Source organism: Fundulus heteroclitus, chromosome 8 (assembly GCF_011125445.2).
Source record: "Fundulus heteroclitus isolate FHET01 chromosome 8, MU-UCD_Fhet_4.1, whole genome shotgun sequence".
NCBI classification, from domain to species: Eukaryota; Metazoa; Chordata; class Actinopteri; order Cyprinodontiformes; family Fundulidae; genus Fundulus; species Fundulus heteroclitus.
The window spans coordinates 32,352,540-32,379,060 of record NC_046368.1 but is presented as its reverse complement, the minus strand read 5'-3'; the positions used below and the strand labels follow the sequence as shown (position 1 = coordinate 32,379,060).

Below are 26,521 nucleotides of genomic sequence, written 5' to 3'. Positions count from 1 at the left end.
CATACTATATACAGGGGTTGGACAATGAAACTGAAACACCTGGTTTTAGACCACAATAATTTATTAGTATGGTGTAGGGCCTTCTTTTGTGGCCAATACAGTGTCAATTCGTATTGGGAATGACATACAAGTCCTGCACAGTGGTCAGAGGGATTTTAAGCCATTCTTCTTGCAGGATAGTGGCAAGAAAGTTATTTCCTGATAGTTTCACAGCAGGTACATTCAGCAGGTAAACTCTGCCACGGCAACACACCTCAGGTCCCCTCAGACCCCGCCGGTCTGACAGGGAAAAAACACTGTCAGACCGCCATTACAGTTTTTATCTCGCACACCACACTTTGGGAATCTCTCTGCTAGACTTACGCAAACTAGCAAACAGCTGTGAAGAGCAAGTAATTAACATGATTATTTTTTTTACAAATATCAAAAGTGGTGTGAATTTGAGTTCATTACCCCTGAATCTACCAGCTTTGCAAGTCCAGTATTTGCCTATCCTTTGGAAGCGCTCAGATTGGATAGAGCAGCGGTATTGCCTACTGCTCCTGAAAGCCCACTGTCCTTAATGTTTGAGATGTGTGTCTATTTCAGCACACCAGATTGAAATGATTTCATTACCTCCTCAGCCATCGAGTGCTGATGGATCCTGTTAATCACCCTTTCATTTAAGTCAGGTGAGACAGCAGGAAAACATGTCAAACAGTCAGGACAGTATGTACTGAAAGGGTTGAGAACCACTGAGTTAGTGGAATCTTGCTTATGGTAAGATTCCTTTTCAACTGTTGTCACTGATTCTCATTTGAAATTTAGGTCTGGACTTTCACTAGGCCATTCTTGCACATGAACATGCTTTAACCTAAGCTATTATACTATAGCTTTGGCTTGCTGTGCGGCCATTTTTCATTCTGAGATGATGGATTGAACAGAGCTCTGAGACAGTCAAAGCTTGGGATATTGATTTGTTGTCTAAATCTGCTTTAAAATCTGCCTGCTGCGTTCCTTGGTCTTAATGATACTGTTTGATTCCTGAGAGAGTTATTGTTTGATCTCCACTTGATGAGGGACCCTGTTAGCAGGCTCAGTGAAATGCGGGTGTTCTTGATGAAGCAACATTAAAGTCAAAAGACAAAAGATCTGAGAACATCAAAGCTTTCTTACACAGTTGAATACTCAGCTCTTTTGATGTCCACTCTGCTCTCTGGTTCTCAGGTAGCATCTTTATTTATACTGTGACCTGCATCTGTGGGGTGTTACTTACAGCATTGATTACCATGGCTGTGATCACTGTGTTGATCCTGACACAATAACTACATAGGAAGGTTTTGGAGAAGCCTAATCCAAGTCTGGACTGACATCTGATTTAGATGCTGTAATGGGAACTTAAAGAGGGCTAGTCACATATTTTTCGCCATAAAAACAAAACACAAAAAACATACATTCATATTTAAATAAAACAATAAACACCAAGCGTTCGTCCTGGTAGTGTTTACTTAGCCCTTTTTGAGCCTGAAAAGAACTTTGCACCAGGTGGGATTAGCAGACATCCTCATTGTTGTGCCATCTGCTGGCAGTACCAAGTAAGATGGAGAAAATTTACACAGCTACTGTAAGAGCTAGTAGACCGCTGTGCAATGCCTTGCAGTAAATAAATAGTTTGCCATGATCGAACAATAACCCTATCTACAGGATTTACCTCTTTCTTTTCACACTGCTGCTGGGTGTTGCTGACTCGCTCAACTCCATTGCTTATGGAAAATATACCCAAAATTGTTTACTAACAATTGGAGCAGAAACAAAGTGTAAATAATGAATAATAAGCCAACATGTTGCAATATTTTAATCTGAAAACTCCTGTATGCATCCAGAGCTACTGCTGTAGAAATCAGTAAAGTCATAGTAGTTGACTTGCCCCCTTTAAACTGTTTTTGCTTGAAACTCATCCAGTGTGGCCGAATAAAATAATTTTGCAAAGAAGAGTGAGTGAACATTCCTTCATTGTAATGCGTACAAGTACAGACACAGATACCCAGAGAAAACCCAAACATGCACAGGGAGAACATGCTACCTCTCTGCAGAAAGACCCAAGGCCAGGATCCGAAGGTAGCAGCAGGAAGGTTGTGGTTGTTGGTACTTTTGCAGTGAAAAGGTTCTGTGTTTGAATCCTGGCCAGGGCCTGTTTACATGATGTTTGCATACTCTCACAGTACTCTTGCTTCCACCCACAGTCCAAAAATATGGTTGTTAGGTTAGCTGGTCTTTCTAAATTTTCATTAAGTACGTGTCTGTGCAAGATTGTTTGTCCTGTGTGTCTCAAAGCCTGTGAATGACTGGCACCCTGTCCAGGGTGTGTGCTGCCTCTCGTCCAATAACTGTTGGATATCCCCTTCTTACTACCCTGCAATAATAGGCAGATATGAATGATGGATGGATCGTTTGATAACTGCCTTTTGTTTGTACCAAGGTTGTCTTTGTCTTATGTTAAAATTAGTTTGATCTGAAACTCAATTCAAAGATTGAATAGGACAGTTTCTGAAAAGACCTCATCTACATTGTTCTCCCTGAACAACTGGAATAGGTCCACAGCAGGGTCTGAAGTCTTTGCTGTAGATGAGACAAAGTTCTGTCTTCAGCTTGCTTTCATTCAGCATTGGGTAGGCCATCGTGGTGCTGTGCATCTTCAGGAAAAAAGCTCTAATGTTCCCCAAACCTGTCCCCCTGCCAGGTTGCACAGAAAATATGGTCTGTGAAGGAGAAGAACTCCCTGGTGTGTCCCAGAATGGTGTTGCAGACTTACAGACAGGAGAATACAAAATAAATATTACATTTAGAATGCTATCAGTTTTATTTTGTTGACAGTTTTACCTTCTGTTGGGTAAAATCTGCATGATTTAATTATAAATATCTTGGCTACTGCAATTGCAAAATTATTTGAAATATTTTTCATTGTCATTAAAAAGCACAACAATAATGGAGGCTGGAATATGAGAATTATATATATATATATAACGCATTTCTCCTCAAACCTCCTACAAATATTACCACCTCCAGTAAAACATGGACAATGACCATTTTGTACAACTTCAATTCACCTCTTCTGCAACATTTTTACAATACCCTGAACTGAAAACCCAACGCCTCTGAGAGCCATCTTTGCCCTAGATCAGCCATCTGACCTTCAGGGTTAGGAACAATTTACTCTGTTCTCCAGTCATTCCAGCACTTCTTCAGGCATCTCATTAGAGATATCTTTAATTGATGAAAAAGTGTGAACAAAAAAGTCAGGTTTAAAAAACACAATTCATTTCAGTCTAGGTATAGACTAATAGTTTCTGAATTACAACAAAGTGTGAACCCAGTAACACTTGATTTTTACTTCCTACTTAGCCCGCTACTTAGCTTGTCTTTTGAAATTTTGTATCAGAACTAGTAAAGAAATACAAACTACCAGAGCCTTATGCCACTCAAATACATACTAAGAATTTTAAGAACATTTATTCACAACTGGTTAAATATTTTATTTACTTGTCGTAATATAAGGCTCCTTCACCATTACAAATATAGGATACAATTCATGCTTTTTAATTCATATTTTTGCGCTGACACAAATCAGGATGTGCCCATAAGCTGTTCTGTTCCACCCAACGCTCTAAAAGATGATTCAGGTTTCAAACAAAGGTTTGCACTGCCAGTTTGCTGTTGTTGGTCACAACTGTTTCCTGGGAGGGAGAGAAAATTGTAGCTGCTTGTATTTGTATAAAAAAACTTCAAAGAAGGAAAAAAAAACATTAGCTGATAAGACAGCCATTACACCTGAAAAGCCTGCTCCTTACGTCTCCCCTCTCTGCTTTGGCAGCTTCCTTAATTAGGGCAAAACCAATAAGTAGCAGACATTTCAGCTCTCATTTAGAAAAATATATCATTTAAAAACTGTTTGGTAAAACAGTAAACAAAATAACAATAACAGTGTAAGTGTTAATATCCTGTATGGAAGTATCTACCTTTGATTCAGATGTGCAGTTATTTAATTTTCTTATAATTGCTTACCTTTAGTGTGCCACTGTGTGCTTTCATTTGCCTGTTAATTTTATGTTAATGCAAACTAATTTTATTACTGAGGGACAAATAAAGGATAATTCTAAACTAACAAAGTTTAAAAACAAACATGGATCTGATGCATACAAAACATTTATTTTACAGCATAAACAAGGATGTGGTCCATGCAAATGTAGTCAGCAGCAGCCCTGTACAGTTCCTGCCAATTTTGCACAATATTTTCTTTAGTAACCAACTACAGAGGCATGATAGAAAGCATCAGCTTATGTCACCCAGGAGGTTTACTACTTCAGTGTTACAGAAGTTTGATGCTGAAATTGAATCAGTTCTTCATAAAGGTGACTCCACAGATTTTGCTCTATTAAATATCGTTTCAAAACAAAATAAGCTTGACTTACCGACGTCAGTGATAAGTCAAGCTTTTGCACTGTGCCTGTTAATCTAGCTGTGCAATTAAAAAAATAATTCCTGGTTATTAAAATAAAAGCCCTTCCTCTTCATTCAGACACTCAACATTCTTGTTAACTCAGACTTAGAACACGGTTTCCAAAAACAACTAAATAAATCCTCCGACCCACAATGAAGAGAAGAAAAGCTTCTAACCCCATGTAATGCAGTGTATAGTAAAGTAGTTGTTAAAAGTCATACTGTATTTGATTTAAAAAAAAAATGCTTTAAAAATTAACCAATAAATGATGAAAAACATTAAATAACTGAAATTGTTTGATGTTCATGTTATAAATTGGCCCTAAGGTCAAACACATTTGAATTCCTGACCTACAGCTTTGCGGTGTTTTAGACCAACTGGGTCATGACTGTCCTATATAGACATGGGACTTTACTTGAACTTGCAGTGAAACACTTAAAAATGAGTTGTCAATAACTGTTAGAGAATAAATGTAAAGTAGTGATTCAATAAACACAGTACTTTGGGCTGCTCCCTTATTTTGGATTGACACAGCAAGTCATGACTACTTGCACACAGACGTGGCAGAGGATGCCCTCCCTGACGCAACCCGGATTTGGACCCGAGACCCCTGCATCAAAGCCTGCTGTGCCCATAGCTTCACCACAGAGGATCATTTTGGATCCTAACACTGATAAAACTAGTCTATAAGTAAAACATCTATAAGACCATGCTGTTATTTGACACGCTTAATATCAGAATATGAACACAGCTTATTCTGATTCTGGAGCACAATGAGCAGCGGTGACGATGGTTGTTAGATAAAGTGGCTTATGTCTCATAGCACATGTAGTAAGTTTAATTTGGTTAACAATATCACAATAAATCTGGGAGCTGATTTTGTAAGGATAACTGAGTGAATGATGTGTTAAACCACATATGAGTCAATGATCCACTATTTGCTTTGAAGGTGCAGATTGTTTGGGTTTTTGTGACTTGTGCCTGGCTGGTTGCGGTTCTGGGATGTGGTTCTGCTTGACTGAGAACACCAACTTGCTGACCTTTTTTCCTGCAGACACTTTCAGAATACCAAGTCAGCATAGCAACTTATCACAGAGAAGCTCTGCTACCACTGTGGGTACCTGTCCTAGATGGAGCTTGAACCTTGACTGTGCTGTGTCTAGATCAGCCTGTCCATCTCTGCAGAACATGTTCCATAAAACAAGACCCCTCGCTGTTGTCCTCTCTCTTCATCTGTGCTGTTTTAGCTACAGTGCAGAAAAGTTTGAAAGCAGCGTGCAAATTGAAATTCCTGCAGACGCTTGGCCTTTTTGTTTGTTTATGCATCAGTGCGTGGCTTACCCTGGGGATTTTAACATTGTCCCGAGAGTTCTTAACATGTCTTTGCATGAAGTGAAAGTTTTCCAGAAAAATATGTAATTTGAATCAAAGGAAGTCTTGGGTTCTATTCCTGTCCTGGGGTTTTTGTGCATAGCGTTTGCACGTTCTTCATGTTCATGTGTGAAAATTTTTCTGGGTGCTCTGGCATTCTCCCACTGTCCAAAAGCATGAATGTTAAGTTAACTGGCCTTTCTATATTGCCTTAGGTATTAGTGTGTGTATGCCTGGTTGTTTGCCCAGTGTGCCTCTGTGTCACTATATATATATATATATATATATATATATATATATATATATATATATATATATATATATATATATATACAGGGGTTGGACAATGAAACTGAAACACGTCTCATTTTAGTATGGGAGGTTTCATGGCTAAATTGGACCAGCCTGGTGGCCAGTCTTCATTAATTGCACATTGAACCAATAAGAGCAGAGTGTGAAGGTCCAATTAGCAGGGTAAGAGCACAGTTTTGCTCAAAATATTGCAATGCACACAACATTATGGGTGACATACCAGAGTTCAAAAGAGGACAAATTGTTGGTGCACGTCTTGCTGGCGCATCTGTGACCAAGACAGCAAGTCTTTGTGATGTATCAAGAGCCACGGTATCCAGGGTAATGTCAGCATACCACCAAGAAGGACGAACCACATCCAACAGGATTAATTGTGGAAGCAAGAGGAAGCTGTCTGAAAGGGATGTTCGGGTGCTAACCCGGATTGTATCCAAAAAACATAAAACTACGGCTCCTCAAATCACGGCAGAATTAAATGTGCACCTCAACTGTTTCCACCAATATGTCCGTCGGGGGCTCCACAGGGTCAATATCCACGGCTGGGCTGCTATAGCCAAACCTTTGGTCACTCGTGCCAATGCCAAACGTCGGTTTCAATGGTGCAAGGAGCGCAAATCTTGGGCTGTGGACAATGTGAAACATGTATTGTTCTCTGATGAGTCCACCTTTACTGTTTTCCCCACATCCGGGAGAGTTACGGTGTGGAGAAGCCCCAAAGAAGCGTACCACCCAGACTGTTGCATGCCCAGAGTGAAGCATGGGGGTGGATCAGTGATGGTTTGGACTGCCATATCATGGCATTCCCTTGGCTCTATACTTGTGCTAGATGGGCGCGTCACTGCCAAGGACTACCGAACCATTCTGGAGGACCATGTGCATCCAGTGGTTCAAACATTGTATCCTGAAGGAGGTGCCGTGTATCAGGATGACAATGCACCAATACACACAGCAAGACTGGTGAAAGATTGGTTTGATGAACATGAAAGTGAAGTTGAACATCTCCCATGGCCTGCACAGTCACCAGATCTAAATATTATTGAGCCACTTTGGGGTGTTTTGGAGGAGCGAGTCAGGAAACGTTTTCCTCCACCAGCATCACGTCGTGACCTGGCCACTATCCTGCAAGAAGAATGGCTTAAAATCCCTCTGACCACTGTGCAGGACTTGTAGATGTCATTCCCAAGACGAAGTGACGCTGTATTGGCCGCAAAAGTAGGCCCTACACCATACTAATAAATTATTGTGGTCTAAAACCAGGTGTTTCAGTTTCATTATCCAACCCCTGTACATATATATATATATATATATATATATATATATATATATATATATATATATATATATATACATACAAACATATAGGATCGTTCTTTATAGAGTAATATTGTGAAATAGACCGATCCCCTTACCAATAAAATTCTGTTATAAACATTTGTGTGTGTATATCTAAGTCTGCCAGAAAACTGGTAAGCTCAGTAGGTTAAATCCTGTTGAGGCGCCTCGATATTGGGGCTGGCCCACCAACGTTTGTTTAAATAATGAACATCTGAAATCGCAGTGCGCATGCCCAATACACTCTCAGTAGACAGCCGTGGGGCACAAATCCTCTGGCCCCAAGCTCGGATAGTCCAATCAAAATACTACAAATGCACATGTTACGTTTATGTTCTGCCGGAAAGTGTTATATTGTGTTGTTGTATCTGGTGTTGGTTGGCCTTGCTGGCTCATTGATAGATTGATGTTAATATTTTCTGTTCAATAAATTAACATTATTAGTGAGGCTTTGTTTGTAATTTTCTGTATAAAAATTCTGTTACATTTAGCATATATAAAATGGCATTTCTAGTATGATGCTAATGTATCTGTTTCATTTAAAATTGATGAAAGTCAAGTTGTATGCATCACAAAAAAATGTGTTGCTAAGTGTTGGGTTTTTGTGCCCCACTTAACTTATCATGCCAGAGACGCCCCTGTGTGTGTGTGTGTGTGTGTGTGTGTGTGTGTGTGTGTGTGTGTGTGTGTGTGTGTGTGTGTGTGTGTGTGTAGTGTAGTCCAGCTACTCTGTCCTTCCAACAGAGACAGATAGCTCTTCCTTTCAGGAGGGGCAGAGTGATATTACACACTTGGGAAGAATATTTAATGTACCTTATAATCCGGTGTACCTTATGTGTGGACATAGACACACATAGACACATTAATTCACAGTGTCCCTTATAATCCAGTGCGCCTTATGGTCCAAAAAGTATGGTATTAGATATAATATATACTTTTTCCTCTTCATTATGCTATTTCTAAATTCAGATATATTCGAGAAGCCCTGGTGGGCCGGTTGTGGCTCTCGGGCCGCCAGTTGATGTTCACTGAACATTCTGTAAGTGTTCAAGTTTTAAACAACATTGCATTAGTTTGGTAAAAGTGGGTCTGGAACAAATGGCTCATATTAAAGATTTTCAGTACATTTATTGTTCCACCTATATATATATATCACCAAAAGCAGAAGCTGTGCTTAGCCAGTGTAATGTAACTCAGTACATTTAAGGAAATGAAATGTATATTTAATCTCACACCCTGGCCTTAAAGGTGCATAGTGCAAGTTTTGAAGTTAAAATTTATTTATTAGCTTTCCCATACATGCCTTTGCAATTGCCCGACATGTAAAATAAGTTTTCCTTTACTTACCGCAGTTGCCTCCATAGTCTGTATTCATCAGTTCATGGGAGAGTGATTCGGGCCAAGTCCTCTGGGCGTGCGCGTGGGTGTGTCGCTCTCGTTCATCTGGCTACTTTGTTGAGTCTCTGCCATAATTGATGCATTTGCGAGAGAACACGCGCTAACTTCAAAGGTTATAGCTTTCTTACCTTAGACATTATGCCACTAAACAAAAGACCTGTGCAGTCGCACAGGTACATGCCTTTTCTCTTGTCGCCAGAAGGGCCAGCCATGTCCAAAGCTTTAAGGAGCTACAATGCTGTATTTGTGGGTGGTACCTGTGATTGTACCACATTATAAGTCCTGTCTGTTAAGATTGTAGTGTGAATATACAACAGACAACTGTTTTTAAGCGTCATTAAACCATTTCTTTTTCACAGTTAAAAACATAAAATGTTTTCCATTTCTGCAGTTCGTTGACTGCTGTATGTGGACGTCTCTATTGTTACAGGAATGGTAGAGAAGTATTTCACTTAAGTAAATGTAAAATAACTGTTTTAAACTTGGCACCATGATAGATGTTTGTATGTAAAGCCAAACACTGGCTGAAATTACTTGCTGTGCCCAGGCCAGACTGATGAACTGTTTCGGTTTTATCCCCTGACCAGTGATGCTGGTTGCAGGGCATGACCGCTTAAAGCTCCCTTTCTCTGTCTGTCCGTCTCACTTATTGTTATCCTCCAGCTTAAAGCAGGCTTGTGGCTGGGGAAGCCGCATTAGCAATGCAAGGAACTGTACAAGCCTTGATGGTTATGTAAACTCTCCCTCCCCCAACACACAGACAAGCCCTTAAGCCTCTCTGGTTTGTAGCCAGCACAAGTATCTTTCACCCGCTTATCGTTACATCATTACTACACAGACCGCCTGTTTCTCTCTGAGGCACCCTTAAAGCAAAATACATTACACTGCAGATATTACATTTTCTGTTATTTTACCTTTTAATAGTTCATTGCAAATGGCAACACAAGAACCAAAAGCATGTATATTCTCCATACATTGTTTTGCTTTCTGACTAAAATGTGGGGATATTTACTGCTGACATTAATGAAAAAAGGATCTCTGATTACCATTTCCAGGGGGAGTGGTTAAAGCATTGCATTTTCATCCTGGAGGTTCTGGGTTCAACTCTCACAGACTGCCACTTTGGGTCCATGAGCAAGACTTTTAGCCCCAGATTGCTCCCCAGGTTCCACTTAGTGCAGGCAACCCACTACTCCTTAAAGGATGGCTTAAATGCAGAGACAACAGAATTCCCATCTGTGGCACTATAAAGTTAACATGCAAAACTTAGAAGCAAAAATTCTGATGAATTGAGCTGACTTTTTTTAATAACACTTCAAATTTATTTGTGTGTTTTTTTAGATTCTATTTTCAAAAACTTTGGCAGAGCTGTTTGAAAACTGTTTTACCTGGAAACAAAAAAACAAAACTAGTGAAAACTTCTCTGAACAAATTGAAGCAGCTAAACAGTCCACTCATCCTGCACCTAAACCTTTTTTAGCCTCGGTCTGATTTTAGCCCTTGTCTGTTATTCTTGGTGTCCTAGGACTTATTGGGGTTATGGTAGAAGGGACTTTGGAACTTACCACAAAATAAATGATAATTATGAAAATCATCTTTATTTTAAATCCATTCATCCAGGGAACATGAAAACGAAAAGGCAGGAGCTATGTTTACTCAATCCACTCCCAAATATAACTCTTTCCCCATATTTAGCAAAATGATAACGATACAACTAAGATCTAAATATCTTGTTTAAAGAGTCCTGTTATGTTTTGGCATCACTGTTAACTGTCATTAAAATGTGAAAACTTTGTGCTGCAGATTATTTATTTTCCTTGTTTAGGTCAGAAGACTCTCATGAAATATAACAGATTATGACGCCTGATCAAGCCAAACTAACTATAAGTTCACCTCCTCTCATGATATAAACCATTTTATATGGTGGTGAGCTACTTACATAGCTCACCACCGCCAGGGTGTGAATGCGTGTGTGAATGGGTGAATGACTAAACTGTAGTGTGAAGCGCTTTGGAGGTCGTCAAGACTAGTTAAAAGCGCTATACAAGTACAAGCCATTTACCATTTACCATTTCCTTACAGTTGACTATTAGTAGAATATTGCCAAGTATCTGGTTTTCAAAACAGGAGCTACCTTTGGGTGGGATGAACTGATGCATGATTGGTTGTAAACATCCCAGTTTGAGGCTTTCTCTCAGGATTGCACTCTCTTTAGTTGCATTCATCTTCCCATCCACTCTGACCAGCTCCCTTGTTCCCGGTGAGGAAAATCAACACAGCATCCACAGCATGACACTTTCACCATCATGTCTTCTGGTGGTGAGGGTGTTCTAGATGAAAAGTAGATTTGTTTTTGTTTTTTGTTTTTTCCACTACGCCCAGGTTTTTGCATGTAGGCTATAAAATCTAATTTTGGTCTCATCTAAACAAGACAGATTTTCCCACATGTTTGCTTTGCCCCCAAATGGCTCATAGAAACTGCAAACTGGACTTTTGTACAATAGCTTTTGTACAATAGCTGTCATGCATGCTCAGCATGCGGGATTGCTGCAAAGTCGGTGGCACCATGCAATTGACAGTCAACTGTCTTGGAGGAGTGAAGGCTTAATCTGCTGGGTTACCTCAGATAGAAAACTTGTTTTTTCCCAGATAGTAAAAAATAGTTTGATAACTAGGATAATTTGGAAAGGATGTAGTTGACCTGGAACCTGTCTGGATGATTCAATTAAATTGACTATTTCTTGTAAAGTGCCTTGAGACAGCATGTGTTGTGAATTACCGCTATATAAATAAACTAAATTGAGTTTGTCACGTGTCCATAAAGGCCAGATTTGTGGAGTGCATATCTAATAGCTGTCCTGTGGACAAATTCTCCCACCTGAGCTGTGGATCTCTTCCACCCCTACAGTGTAACCCCGGGAATCTTGGGAACTTCTTCGATTAAAGCTTTTCTCCCACCAGTTTAGACCGGTGGGAGTCTATAAACTGTCAGCTGTAGTCCAAACCTCTGTGGAGGGGAGCAGTGCGGAGAGCCTGTTTTTAAACACAGATTATGATGTTTGCTTTATTATTCAAAAAAAATATCTTCATCACACCGGAGTGGTTTAAGATTTGTTGCATGTTGACTGGTCAAATCCCGCAAGTAAGCATAATAATTCTTATTTAGTAAATAACTATATTCACTATATTTGGTGATTATACTTATTCCCTAATTCTTATAACTGATCATCATTCTTCCACTGTCTTTCTGCTTTAAAGTGTATTGCTGGGCATAATATCTTAAGAAAAGCATTACCCCCATGAGAGTGATGGATGGCCCTCCCTTTACCACACAAATTACCCCTTAATGAATTTGATGATCTGTACTATTTCCAAACAGACAGATTTGTCTTACTTATAAGTAAGGAAAAAGTGTAGTAGCCTTCTTTCAGCCAGCTGACCGGCAGCATGTAGCTACATGTATGGGACATGTAGCCCTGCATTAAGCTTTGTTCCATACAATCATAAAAAAACAATAATATAGGCTCTTTCTGTGATATTTCCTTTTGTAGAACTGTAGGTTGTATGAATGAATAAAAAATGTTGAAAGATTATCATTTTGAACAGTGATATACCTTGATACCAGTAATTGTCCCTTATTGATTAACCATTATGTATAAGTTTTCCCTATTTAAAAAATCTAATTCCTGATCTATTTCTGTGCCGTTGCCTTGTTAAAAGTACCAGGCTGCACTCAAATGAAATCTTTTCATTCTAATATTAGACGTTTTGAGCTTCTATACACCTCAGAATCAAACACCTCAACCACTGAGAAGCTGCACAGACAGATGTTTTTCTTCTTCCTCAGAAGATGATGTAGTCTAATAATATGCTGTTTGTACTTGTTGGAAAAATATAATAGAAACTGAAACTGAAAATAGCACAATTGGAATTATGACCCAAACAAATAAAAGGTTTGTTGTTTTTCTTGAGGATCAGACAGGCAGGAGACCCGAGTCAGATATGATGTTGCATTATAAAAAGGTTTATTAACAAAACCAGAAACCTGGTGCAGGCAGGAAACCTGGCTGAGGCTTGGATCATACATGGAAGTCTGAACGGGGCAGACAAATCTGGAAGCAACGTGAGGCTTGTAGTCGAGGTACAAATCCAGGTCAAAGTCCAGAAATCAGAAGCTTTAGTAGATGTCTGACAAGGGCAAGGAAGAGCAGAAGATCCAGAGACATGATCGTGGTCAATACAAGCCATCAGCCATGGAGAAATACAGGACATCTACTCACCCAAAGCTTTCAATAATCTGGCATCTTAAGACGGACAGGAAACAGGTGTGTGTGATGAGCTTGATTGCAGTAGCGCTGTGGCAAGTTGGCAGGTGAGATGAATATGCTGGTGAAGATTCTCAGTCATCCAGGTCATGGTCATTCCAAAAAAAGTAAAAAACAAAGCAACTGGATCTGTTTTTCGTAGTTTGAAGACGTTTCGCTTCCTCTTCAGGGAGCTTTCTCAATTCAAAAAGTCTGGAGTAATGTAGAGTAACAAGCTTTATACCATTGCCAAACAAAGGCGTTGTAACGGCTTAGATAACATGCAAATTCAACCGAAACAGGTCCATCCCTTAGTAATGGGCGGTTGTTAAAGTCATTAAGCCAGCAGATTGAACCGAAACCGGTCCACTCCTCTGTAACGGGGAGTCGTTAGGGTTGTTATTGGCTTGGTTTACAGGAACGATGTTTTGATCACCCGTATGGGGGTGAGGATTGAGGTGATGATTGGCTGGTGAGATGAATACTTCTGTACGATAGCGGGCAGAGAATGTGTGGCAGAATGCATACACCAGACCGGCCAGAATCATAGCACTTTTGTTTTTTACCATATGCTCCTCCATATGCGTTCATTGCCTGGTTGACTGTGCTCTGGGCCCAACCAGCAATCCATTATCTGTACCTGCTAATCTTAATCATGCCTATCTCCAGCGGTTATTGGGCGAGAGGAGGGGTACACGCTGGACAGGTCGCTCTTGACCCCACTTTCTACAGGTCAAACCGGCTAATGTCTTTAGTGATTCACATTTTCTGTGACGCAACATTGTCTGAGTTCACTTTAGTGGGACCGATCATACAATAAAGCAGTGTTTTACAGACCGCAGCAAGACGTAATTCCAGCTTCCATCTTATCATTTTAATAAAGCAGCAAAGAAACAAACAGCTGCAGGTCATTACCTCCCACCAACATTGATCAAGCATATAACCCTTTTATCATTTGTTTTTGATCATGTTGGTTCTCTCTTAAATACAGCACTACTTCCTCATCATTTTTGGCCATGAAGGACAGAAACCTTTGGAGCTGCGGTCAGAAGATGAGGGGGACTGCAATGAGTGGGTGGAATACATCCAGCAGGCCAGGTACAGACAAATGTTTCATTCATGTTTTTGTTTTGTTTTTTTGTTATAGAGATTAATTTTTGCTTCATTTATTAGACTTCTTTCCATCATTGTTAATTTTACCATTACATTTCAGTGTCTAAAATAGTTATTTTCTCCAGGCCACTGGCAGATCTTATCAAATGTGTGTATGCCAGGATAATTATTGCATGGTCAGTTTTATGCTAAGTTTCTGATTGATGAATGTAGACGTCAGTGTAGAATACAATCAAAGCACCAGGTTTAACACTGCATTATGTCAGTGTGGACTTACAGGACAGCAGGGGAAACAAGCTGTCCAGGAGACTAAGTAGCCAACACAAAAAGATTATATGCAAAACAAAATGTAAAGGAATATGTTTGTTGTGGACATAATGTTGTTTGGTTTTAAAAATAGAAAATATGTTTAGCCAGCCATTGCTGTGCTCAGGATTTCTCAGAAAAAGGGCTGCGGTTGTGTTGTAAACAATGTTACTGTCTGACTCTGAACTGTGTGTGTGAGATTAATGACTGACCGCTTACACAGAACATCAAATACCACAAGATCATGACCGGCATTTAAGGAGATTTAAACAGTTGGCGCAGTTGATCTGCCGTGCGTAATTGCACAGAGGAGACGAGGGTTTTCTCGATTGAACTGATCTTTGTAATGCAGATTTTGCGGTCAAAGGTGTCTTTTTCTAACCCTGGACCTAAGGACACACTGTCCTGCCAGTTTTCTTTGTTGCCTTGATGTTAACAATCCTGTACAGCTGTTAGTTTTGACCAAAAAACAAGCTGGCCTCTTCCTGTTAGTAAGGATTTCTGAGTCTTGTTTACTATCTAACTCTTGACCTGCTTGCTGCTATAGACGTTAGCTGACGGGGGGCCTGTGAGTTGCTCCCTTGGAGTGTCAGAGAGCTGGAGTAACTTGAACCCCCTCGCCACATCGGTCCTTTCTACAAAACACAGGGAGACAGGGAAAAGACACCTTAGGTTAACACCTGGAAGTGTTTTGTGAAAGGGAGGGACTTCCATAACCCAAATGTTTGTTATGTAGTTGGCCGACACAAAGTAGCTGTGAAGTGAAAGTTAAATAACACATGCTCTCAAATTCTTTTACAGATCAAAATCTGAAAGCGATGTGTCCAAATGACATTTCAGTCATCTCTTAATTTTACCAACAGGTTTCTTCCGACTGGAAGCAATATTAAAGTTTTGGAGTGGTCCGGGAAGAGTCGCAACTCCAACCTGATCTGAATCAGGGAGCTAAAGATTAGGGTGATGACAGGGAGGCCATGCTGCCTGAAAGACTTTAAGCTCATTACCAAAGATGAATAATCAAAATATCAGTGGAAACATAGAGGAAGATGGTCAGCGATTAGAAGAAAAAATTTATTGCTTTAACATCAAAACAAATGTGGCAAATTGAATGTTCACAGATCTTCTCCATTCAGTATGACTGGGCTTGAGATATTTTGCGAAGAAGAATGGAGAACAATTTCTGTCTCTGGATGTGCAAAAGCTGGTAAAGACAAACCATAAAAGACCTCCAGCTGTAGTTGTTTCAAAATGTAGTTCTTTGAAGTATTAATTAAAAAAAATCACACAAAAAAACAATCTTCTCTAATAAATTCTCTGGTGAACAGATCATCAGACAAGTAAATTTGTCAAGGGTCTTATTAGTGCTGTCACTGCAATAGACAGGGAATTTTTTCCCCCTCTGCATCTTTTCTTATCCATTAAGGTCTCTTAACATTTAACATTCAGTTTGTACACTTAAAGTTTCCTTTTAAATCAAATTCTTCTTTACTTCTCTGTTTTTTTCTTTGTGCTGATAAAACCCATTTGACACAGCTACCACATCCAAGCGAGCAAGCGTGTCTGGATGCTTAGTGCTCGCAGCGGTTCACATTTAGGTCACACTAGTGCTGTATTACCACGTTGGTTACATCACAGACTTGATCTTGCCACTCGACCTCTATTTCTCTCAGCGCTCCTCTCTGGGGACGCCTCTCTTTTTTTTTTTACCATAGAAGTGGGCATAACAACACTGCATCTCAAACCTTCTGTTTACCTGTCGGTGGGGGCGCAGATACAGACTCACTTGTTCCCTTTAGAGTCAGCGGCGTTTGTCGCAAACATCATATGTTTCCCAAGCATGTATTTAAGTCTGACCTTTTCCACATTCCCCTTTCAGCTACTCTGACATCATGATTGAGCGCGAGATCCTGATGCAGAAGTACATCCACCTGGTCCAGATCCTGGAGACGGAAAAGATTGCAGCCAATCAGCTTCGCACTCAGCTGGAGGACCAGGACACAGAGATTGAGAGGCTCAAAGCTGAGGTATGCATGAGCGCATCCACATCTGCGTGTGCAAGCATACTTAAATGCACATACTGCACACACCCATGGATGTGTACAGGCACTCAGATGCCCCCTCAGATGGAGCACATTTAGATCAAAGGATGCAAACGCCCCAGGCATGATGAGAAGACACTTCTGTTGAATTAAAGCACAGCAGGGATCCACTGATTCTAAGACCCATTACTTCCCTATCTAGATGTTTATTTTTATCTAAAGTGGTTTCATGAATATTTGATTCTTTGTACCAGTGCATTCACATAGATAGTGTTGTTGTGGCAGATTGTCGTGTTGAACAAAGCCAAGGAGAGGATGCTACCTTATCAGAGCAACCAAGAAGAAGAGGACCCAGATATCAAAAAGATAAAAAAGGTAAAGGTTACATCACACAGTGATGTGCAGAGAAACAATGGAAGGAGAGTATAGGGGACCCATGGGGTGTTGTGTGACGCTGCAGGTGCAAAGTTTTATGCGTGGCTGGCTGTGCCGGAGGAAGTGGAAGATCATCGTCCAAGACTACATCTGCTCGCCTCACGCGGAGAGCATGAGGAAGAGAAACCAGATTGTGTTCAACATGGTGGAAGCGGAGACAGAGTACGTCCACCAGCTCTCCATTCTGGTGAACTGCTTTCTCAGACCGTTGCGCATGGCAGCCAGCTCCAAGAAACCTCCCATAAGCCACGATGACGTCAGCAGCATCTTCCTCAATAGGTAAGAGTCGTCGTCTTTCTCAGTGTAAGAGAGAAATGTGGGCAAATCCTTTAAACTTGCAGTGCCAGGTATGCTAAAATGCTATAAAGTATTCTCACCCACTAGGCTTTTCCACAATTTGTCATGTTACAACTACAAACTCTAATATATTTTATTGGGATTTATTTGTGAAATATATCCTGCAAAGTAGTGTTGAAATTCAAACAAAACGATATGTTTTTTCAAAGAAAATTCTTGAAGGTGTGGCATTTCTTTATATTGAATCCCCTTTCCTCTGATACCTAATAAAATCTAGAGCAACCAGTTTCCTTAAAGGTATATAGCCACTTTATATGCTTAAAAAAGACCAAAAACCACATGATTATGATAAAATAAGGTTATATACACCAAGTGTCCATCCTGATAATGTTGTGATGGTCCTTTTTTAGGTTAAATATAGCCCCACAAAGGGCGCGATGAGCAGATATAAACAGACGTGGTGCTATTTACCAGCAGTATTGCATAATTATCATAATACTGGTTTGCTTAAATAATAGATCATTTGTAAATAATGCTGGACCGGGCCTGACCATCTGCAATGCCTCACAGTAAAGCGGCAGCTTGGCGTGATTGAAGACAAACCGTTATTAATTAAATACACCTACAGCAACTTTAAGAGCTTATATCAGAACTGAGCATCTGAGCAATCGGCAGGTTTAGCGTCTGCTTCAGGGAACACCAACGTTCATACTGTATTCCCAGCGACATTTCAGTTTTTTAACACTTGGAATAATTTTTTTTTTCTTTGCGTTTTTTTCCACTGGACCTTGGACTATTCTTCCTAGTTTCACTGGAAGATACTTTTAGCTAGGGCTGGGTGATATATTGAGATTTTATCAAGATTTTTTAAAAAGACATATAAGATGAGAGTATAGAATAGAATTCAATTTTATTGTCATTGCATTGTCACAAGTACAGAGCAACGAAATGTGGTTTCTCTGCTTTTAACTCATCCCCTTTGGGAGCAGTGGGCTGCCATGTGCGGCGCCCGGAGAGCAATCTGGGGTTAAGGGTCTTGCTCAGGGACCCAGAGTGCAGGCTGTGGGGATCGAACCGGGTACTTGCATCCTTCTCTGAGTGCAAGCGTGCTGCTCTAACCACTAGGCCACCACTCCCCCATGTATGTCCCAGTGTTGTAGTCAAGTCACTATGCCTCGAGTCCGAGTCCAGGTTCGAGTCACCAGTGTTCAAGTCCGAGTCAAGTCCAAGTCATTAAAAAAAAAATCCGAGTCGAGTCCGAGTCGAGTCCACTACTCATCCGAGTCGAGTCCGAGTCGAGTCACTATTGACGTGTGATGTATGACATGAAGCAGTAACATTCCATTGCACTAATAACTCTTTCGCTGTAGTTACCCTTGGTTTTACTCGGTAAAACTACCGCTTTTTCCAAGTCTAAGACGTCTCCTAACCATGGTTTTTAAACATTGTTGTTATGGAACGTGCAACAGCGACTCGAGGTACGTTGATAGGCCGCATATGAAGGATGTTAAAGCCGCAAGCGGCGTCGATCGGCCCTCGCAGCCAAGCGCACTCCGGCCTATTGGCCACCGCCGCGGTGCCAGCCGGCGGGCGGGGTTCGCACACCGCCGCGGTGCCGGCCGGCGGGCGGGGTTCGCGCACCGCCGGCCGCCCGCCACCGCAGATGCTGTCACGCATTTTCCTCGCCCGTCCACCGGGCGATTCCCACAAACGCGTTCGGCAGCGTTCCCCCATGACTCACAACAAATCTGATGCATATCGCTCGATGCAGCGAGGAGATACAGCCGTTGGATAATGATAATGCATTTGGCCACCGGGCCGGACTAAATTGTTCGGCGGGCTGGAAAATTTATACCGATTCCTGGACGGTGACTACAAACAGAAAAAAAAAAACGGCCGATCACGCCATGAACACCGAGCAGGAGAAAGACATCGACTTACCTTTCTATCAACTCAGCCCGTTTCCCAGTCTTCCCGAGCCCTCGACACTCAAGCCATCGTTTGAGCTGAACGTTGGTATGTTGTTCCGCAGTTCTACCAGTGAAATGGGCGCCTGGACATCCTTTTGTGAAAGTTTAACAGCTGAAAAGTCGGTCATATCGTTGTATCTGTTGCATGTGTAATGGCTGGTTGCTACGTGCGCTCTCACACTGTTTGCCCTTCCTTAGCGGCAAGGGGCGTTGCTCATGAGATGGTGACGTCACGTGCGCGGTACGACATTTAGATATTAAAATCATACATCAAATAATATTCTAATGACATCTTAAAATTATAGCCTAATGATATAAAAAAAGTCGAGTCTTTTTCTCAATCTTCGAGTCAGAATGATCTGAATGTAGGAGTCCGAGTCCAAGTTCGAGTCATCAGTGCTCAAGTCCAAGTCAAGTCACGAGTCTCTAAATTTAGCTAATGACTCGGACTCGAGTTCGAGTCTCGGACTCGAGTACTACAACACTGGTATGTCCCCCGAGTGTGTCGTTTATATCGAGATGGTCGATCTTACGTTATAATTATTAGGTATAAAAACAGCACCAGAGCCACACTGGACGGCCCTCGCTGCCCAACAAGCTTCAACCTTATTGGTCTTAACAGTACCTTTAAGGTCGTATTAAAATTTTCAGGGAGGCTTCAACCCACACAACATTGTTTCGCCGATCTTTTCCACCGTAAGAAACAGACGCCAAGGGTACTGATGGGAGGGGCTAACGTTCTGCTCTCACATGTTCACCTCACTTACTTTCATCAACACTGATGCCAACTATTTAGTACCTTTACAGACTCTGTTAGCGAATCTGTTATTCAGAAGTGACAAACATCAAATTTAACACATCTTTTTCTGTGTTGTTTGAGTAAAATACAAGTAAAAGCACAGATCGCTCTGAGTTTACTGTCTCCTCAATAAACAGCGAGTGCAGTTGTGAGCCCCTCCCACTTGGAATGCGCTGACAGGCGCTCAGTCAGTCAGCCTCGTGCTGAAGTCAGAGAGACAAGACCCACTTGTCTGTTTCCCATTGAAAATGAGTCACGTATGAGCAAAACTTTCACTACATTACAAAGCGGGATGCAGAAATATTATAAACATAATTTTTAATGAGTAATGATATTCTTTTTTTTCTCTGAAACTGTTGCACTTAAATAGATCCCTCCCTGGAACTGATTCACACTCAGCCTCTGTCATTTATTCACCTCATCCACTGTGGGTGTCTCTGCTATCTTTTGGTTAAAATTGAGAATATAAAAAAATGATTAATGTAGTTTGGATTCAGGTAAAATATTTAATACTTTTTAAATAAATACAAGTATTTTAAAGTAATTTATTTTTTATTTTTGAGCATATTAAGAGTATTTTTGATCAATTTGTCTTGTCAATGTTGATATTCCTCACTCTTACAACATACTGTTTATTCAAGATAGTGTTTTAGCCTTATGTTTATATACCATATTTTCCGGACAATAAGTCGCTCCGTAGTACAAGTCGCACAAGCCATAAAATGCATGATAAAGAAGGAAAAAACATATATAAGTCGCACTGGTGTATAAGTCGCATTTTTGGGGGAAATTTATTTGATAATATATAACATCAAGAACAGACATGTCATCTTGAAAGGCAATTTTAAATAAAAATAGAACGGAGGCAACAACAGGCTGAATAATTGTACGGTTAGCTTACGCTACATGACACAACTGAGAACGTGCCTGGTATGTTAACATAACATATTAAAGGTATACTATGCAACCGGGGTTGATTTTCCAGCGAGGCTCCCCCCAGAGGGCGAAAGTAAAAGTGCACTGTCATAAAGATGCTCAGCTGTTCTCCTGGTTTTTCCGTCAAGCCAGGCGCGGTTGTTTTGAGCTTAGCAGACAGGCGAACACAACGAATACAAAAGTCGAAAAAACGGCAGTACAAACAATGACTAACACAGTGAAAGTATGAACATGCACACAGAGAGAGAGAAACCATTCCAATGCAGTGTTTCCCCTAGGAATTTGGGACGACCGGCGGAGCGGGGGGGGAAGACAAACTTTGCACCGCTGAGCGGCGGAGCGGAGCGGGGGGGAGACAAACTTTGCACCGCTGACCGGCTGAGCAGAGCGGGGGGGAGACAAACTTTGCACCGCTGACCGGCGGAGCGGAGCGGCACGCATATCCAGTTAGTTTTATTTTTTTATTATTATTTTTTTGGAATGTCGGCGAGGCAGTAGCGTGAGGGAAACCCTACAATGTTACTTACAATCGCATCAGCAGAAACGCGAGGTCCGCGTCAGCCTTGCAGCCTTCTATGTTCACCCGTGTACGACTCCTCTCTCTGTCCAGAGCCATTTTCATCTTTCTTGCCTGCTCCAACATGGGCTTTCGCTGTTTTCTCGCTGGTTCCGCCATGATAACTGCACAAATATCGCCACTGCGCTACCAACGAGCACACCTTTCACTGCGGGCGTGTAGCAGTTCTCGCCGTAAAGCAAGACCGACTCTCGCGATGCACAGACTTCTGAGCCTGTGAGTGCGGGCCGACTGCTCCTGCAATTGTAAGTGCGGTATTTCCCCTACAGACCACCAGGGCTGCCGAGAAAACCTTAGTTCAACCTGAAATGACTCATTTAATCATCCAAAACGGAACATGGAACATATTAATTAACTGAAAAATGTTGCATAGTATGCCTTTAAAAGCTATTCAGATAACTATAGCATAAATAACATGCGAAGAAGTTAACCAAAGCGCCCGTGTCACTCCAAATAACTAAAATCCAGTGAAATCGTTATCCTCCGTGTCACTTTCAAATAACTCCGTTAACTCCGGAGGTAGGAGCTGCAGCACTTCCGCTTCTACGTCGCTTACGTCTGATTCAACACAGGCCTAGAGCGCCCTCTTGCGGTTTGGTGTGAAAATAACAGGTGTAATGATATACTGGTAAAAATGTGTAATAATTTCACACATAAGTCGCTCCAGAGTATAAGTCGCACCCCCGGCCAGACTATGAAAAAAACTGCGACTTATAGTCCGGAAAATACGGTAGTTATTTATATTAAGATAAGTATTGTATATTGGAAATTAGCCTATTGGTATTATTGTAGTCCATATTGCCCAGCCCTACTAATAGCCGTTAGCAGCTTCCTTGTTTTATTCCCTGCTGTGCATGCCCAGTAACCTACTTCAGTTTATATCATAAATAAACACGAAAGGCTTTATTTACTAACAAATCGAGCAAAACCAAAGCATAAAACACCAAAATAACAACTAATACGCCAGTGAGACATGATAATCTTTCATAAAAACTTTCTATACAACCGGAGTGAGCTACTGACATATAAATATTATAAGTCAAAAAATGTGGCTATGCACCTTTAAGAAGTCACCAAATTAGCAACTACAGTTCACCATTGCACAATTTCATCCGGATATAAATGGAGCTGTTCAGTTTCGGGCCTCAGAGGTTTGTTAGAGTACAAACAGCAGGCAGGTCGGCGTGAAAGCTTCAGTACATCATCTAAAAATGGAAAGAGATTGGGAAAACTTCAAACCTGCCAAGACTGTCCACCTAAACTGACAGGCTTGTCAAGGAGAGCATAAATCAGAGAAGCAGCCATGAAGAGCTCTGCTGGAGATGTAGAGGACAACTATTAGTTGTGAACTCCATTATACTGGCCTTTATTAAAGAATGGCAAGAAGGAAGTCATAAGAAGTCTTGCTTATTGTTTCCTTAGAGGGGTTTTAAGGGGCACAGCAAACACGTGGAAGAAGATGCTCTGGTCATATGAGACCAAAATCTAACATTTTAGCCAGCAGGCTAAAATGATGGAAACTTGACACTGTCCATCACCATGAATATACCACCCCCACTGTGCAACATTATGCCGTAAAGATGTTTTCTCCAGCAGGAACACTGAAGCTGGTCAGAGTTGATGGGAGGATTGTTGGAGCTAAATACAGGTCAGTGCTGGAAGAAAACCTCTTAGAGGCACAAATGACTTTAATCTGAGGCAGATGTTAACCTTCCAGCAGGTCGCTAAGCATGCAGTCAGAGCTACCATTGAATGGTTTGAATCAGGGGTGTCTAAACTTTTCGTCACATGGGCCAAAAGTCCAAAGTACTCAAAGGTCAAAACATATAATAAAAACGAATATTCAGTTATCTTTAATAAATGTTAGAAATATATTCATTTATTTCAATAATTCCTATCACTAAACACATTATATAGATTACTACAGACTGATGAAATTTTAAAGCCTTTATTTCTGTTAATTATGATATTAGATAATAAAAACACAGCATTTAAGACTAGAAAATTGCATCAGACCACTAGAAAAGCAAAATGTTTAGTGCATAAATGGGAGCTTAATGAAAAGTATGTTTAACACCGACTTAAAGGTTGTCGTTATTTCAAAATGCGCTTTTAATCTCACAAACAAACCTTATACAAGCCTCTTAGAAACAAGCCTCTGTAAATCATTGTTGATCTAAAACTTGAAAAGGGTTTTTACACATTTGCCTTCTTTAAAAGCTACTCATCCAGTTTGCAAATTTTGTTGGGCTTGACTGAAAAGAAAATGTCTGTTTTCAGCAGTAAGAACAGTATTTGGGTTATTTGGACAATTTTAATGAATAACTTAAAGCAAATTTTGGTGCACAAAGTCTGCATTTGAGTAAAAGCCATTCTATAGATATGGTCATATTTACTATGAAATTAAGGAGAATGTAAAAACATTTGTCAACATTGACATTGTCAGTTGTAAGAAAAATTGAACTTGTCTGTTAGAGTTTTGTCCTAATTAAAAATAAAAAGGTCTCTGTCTGCATCACCCACCTGTGCTGGTGGGCCATTCTTGAATTGCAGTTGGGGGCCACACAGAATCAGTCCAGGGGCCACAAATGGTCCACCAGCCACAGTTTGGACATGCCTGGTTTAGATAAAGCATATTCATGTTAGTTCAAAGTCCATGCCTTAATCGTACTGAGAGTCTGGGGCAAGATTAGATAATTGATGCTCACAGGTGCTGTTCACCCAGTTTCGCTAAGTTTGAACAATGTTGCAAAGACGAATACACCAGAATTGCAGATGTTTACAGCTGGTAGAGACATACCCCTAAAGGAATCATTGCTGGGAGGCTAAATACAAAAATCATATTTAATTGATATTTTCCTTCCACTTCAGTTATACCTTGTATTGGTATAAAGATATATTATAGTTTGTATTTGTAACTTGACAAAATGTGAAAAGATCAAAGGGGGCTGATTTTGGCCTGATCGCTTCTGCAAATCACTGCAAATTCAATTTATCAACTATAGTAAGTGTTTATAGATTTGTTTTTGTCTCCTCTTTCTGATATCTGGCCTTTGTGTCTTTGTGTGTAAATCCCAGTCTATTAGTGGTGCGTGCTATCTGACGGTTGATGGCCTGTTAGGAGCTTCTGGCTAGATTCCAAGGATTAGTGAGGCAAAAAGCAGGCAGTGAGACAAGATTGCAAAGCTGGTGTTATTCAACTTATTTGCTCTACTCAGGACTCCGTTGTACTAACACCCTCTTTAAACAATCAGTGCTATCTGCTGTAGGCTTTGAGTTTTTGTCTGAAAATAGAGAAAATGTTTTCTTGTAAAGACACATACAAGGAGAAAAAATGACCTCCCTGTGTCAGAGCAGCCCAAGCTGTGTAATCAAATGGACATGTTGAAACTTAAGAAACACAAGGTACTGCTAGGGGTCGTGGCCCAGTGGTTAGAGCAGCGTGCTTACAGTCAGAGAAGGTTGCAAGTACCCGGTTCGATCCCCGGTCCTGGCACTCTGGGTCCCTGAGCAAGACCCTTAACCCCAGATTGCTCCCCGGGCGCCGCAAATGGCAGCCCACTGCTCCCCAAGGGTGATGGGTTAAAAGCAGAGAACAAATTTCGTTGTAATGTATGTTTCAATGACAATAAAGATGATATTACTATTACTATACTGTATTTTCATTCACACAGCCACATTGATGCAAAAGGTTTTTCAAAATGTTTTACAGGAAAATGGATGTACATAAACACTAAAATATATTAATATATATACGTGTGTGTGTGTGTGCACGCGTGCGCGCGTGTGTGCATTTTAAGAGTTACTGGAAAATGTAAGGTAAGGAGAAGTAGATTGCAAGTTAACAATAAATCATCAGGACTAAAGAGTTGAATAGCTCTTTAAAGAGTTAAATATTTAACTCTTTCCCATAAGGAAGTACAATCCTTCCATAAGTAAGTGGGACAAACCGTCACAGCTTTCCATCTTTCCTAAAGCTGTGAGGGCTATCACCCCCTGCTGAAAATCAACAAACCATCAGTTCATAATCTGTTACATGTTACAAACACACTTCTGTTAACACAAGTTTCTGACCTGATGAAAACTCTCTTGCAAATGATTGAAGTGTTCGCACATTAAGCGATTGACAACATGTCCTCCTCCTTTAGACTCCAGTTTTATCACTTTGCTCATCACACAAAGTGCAAAGTGATATTTACTCAGTTACATACAAATCTTTTCATAATTGGTCAAATAAGTACCAATTTTCATTTTGTCATATGAAAAAAAATTGTTAGTATTTGCATCTGATGAATGTTCTTCCTTAAAACGGACATGGCAGCATGCTATTACACTGAATACAGTGAGCTATACAAGTGTCCACAATTTTTTCCTTCAGTTGAATTTGATTACATTCTTAGCTTGGTACTAACTGATGGGTTAGTGTGGTAATAACAAACATTGATGTGGGAGGAGAGGTTTCTGACTTTCCTTGTTCTAATTCCCAAAGACTTTTCCCACAGAAGATCATTTCTACTCACAGTGTGAGATCCGGTGCTTTGATCGTTGCTGTTCTGTCCCAAAGAACCGATCAGATGATTCACAACTGCTCCAAAATGCCTGATTATTTCAGAGATGCACAGATCAGACATACAGGACTGTCTCAGAAAATTAGAATATTGTGATAAAGTTCTTTATTTTCTGTAACGCAATTAAAAAACATGAAATGTCATACATTCTGGATTCATTACAAATCAACTGAAATATCACAAGCCTTTTATTGTTTTAATATTGCTGATTATGGCGTACAGCTGAAGAAAACTCAAAAATCCTATCTTAAAATATTAGAATATTTCCTCAGACCAAGTAAAAAAAA

At 40.5% G+C, this 26,521-nt stretch overlaps 1 protein-coding gene across 5 annotated transcripts in view; it reads left to right on the top strand.

Annotated features, from left to right (window-relative positions):
• Positions 1-26,521, top strand: part of rasgrf2a (Ras protein-specific guanine nucleotide-releasing factor 2a) — a 70,127-nt gene that overhangs the window by 6,488 nt on the left and 37,118 nt on the right. For 4 of the 5 annotated variants that reach the window (XM_036140632.1, XM_036140630.1, XM_036140629.1 and 1 more), the window contains exons 2-5: positions 14,186-14,292; positions 16,490-16,637; positions 16,938-17,027; positions 17,113-17,366. In XM_036140632.1, the coding sequence (XP_035996525.1) occupies positions 14,186-14,292; positions 16,490-16,637; positions 16,938-17,027; positions 17,113-17,366 (599 nt within the window). Of the gene's footprint in view, positions 1-14,185; positions 14,293-16,489; positions 16,638-16,937; positions 17,028-17,112; positions 17,367-23,259; positions 23,315-26,521 lie in introns of those variants that run through there. The other variant, XM_036140631.1, reaches the window with a different exon arrangement.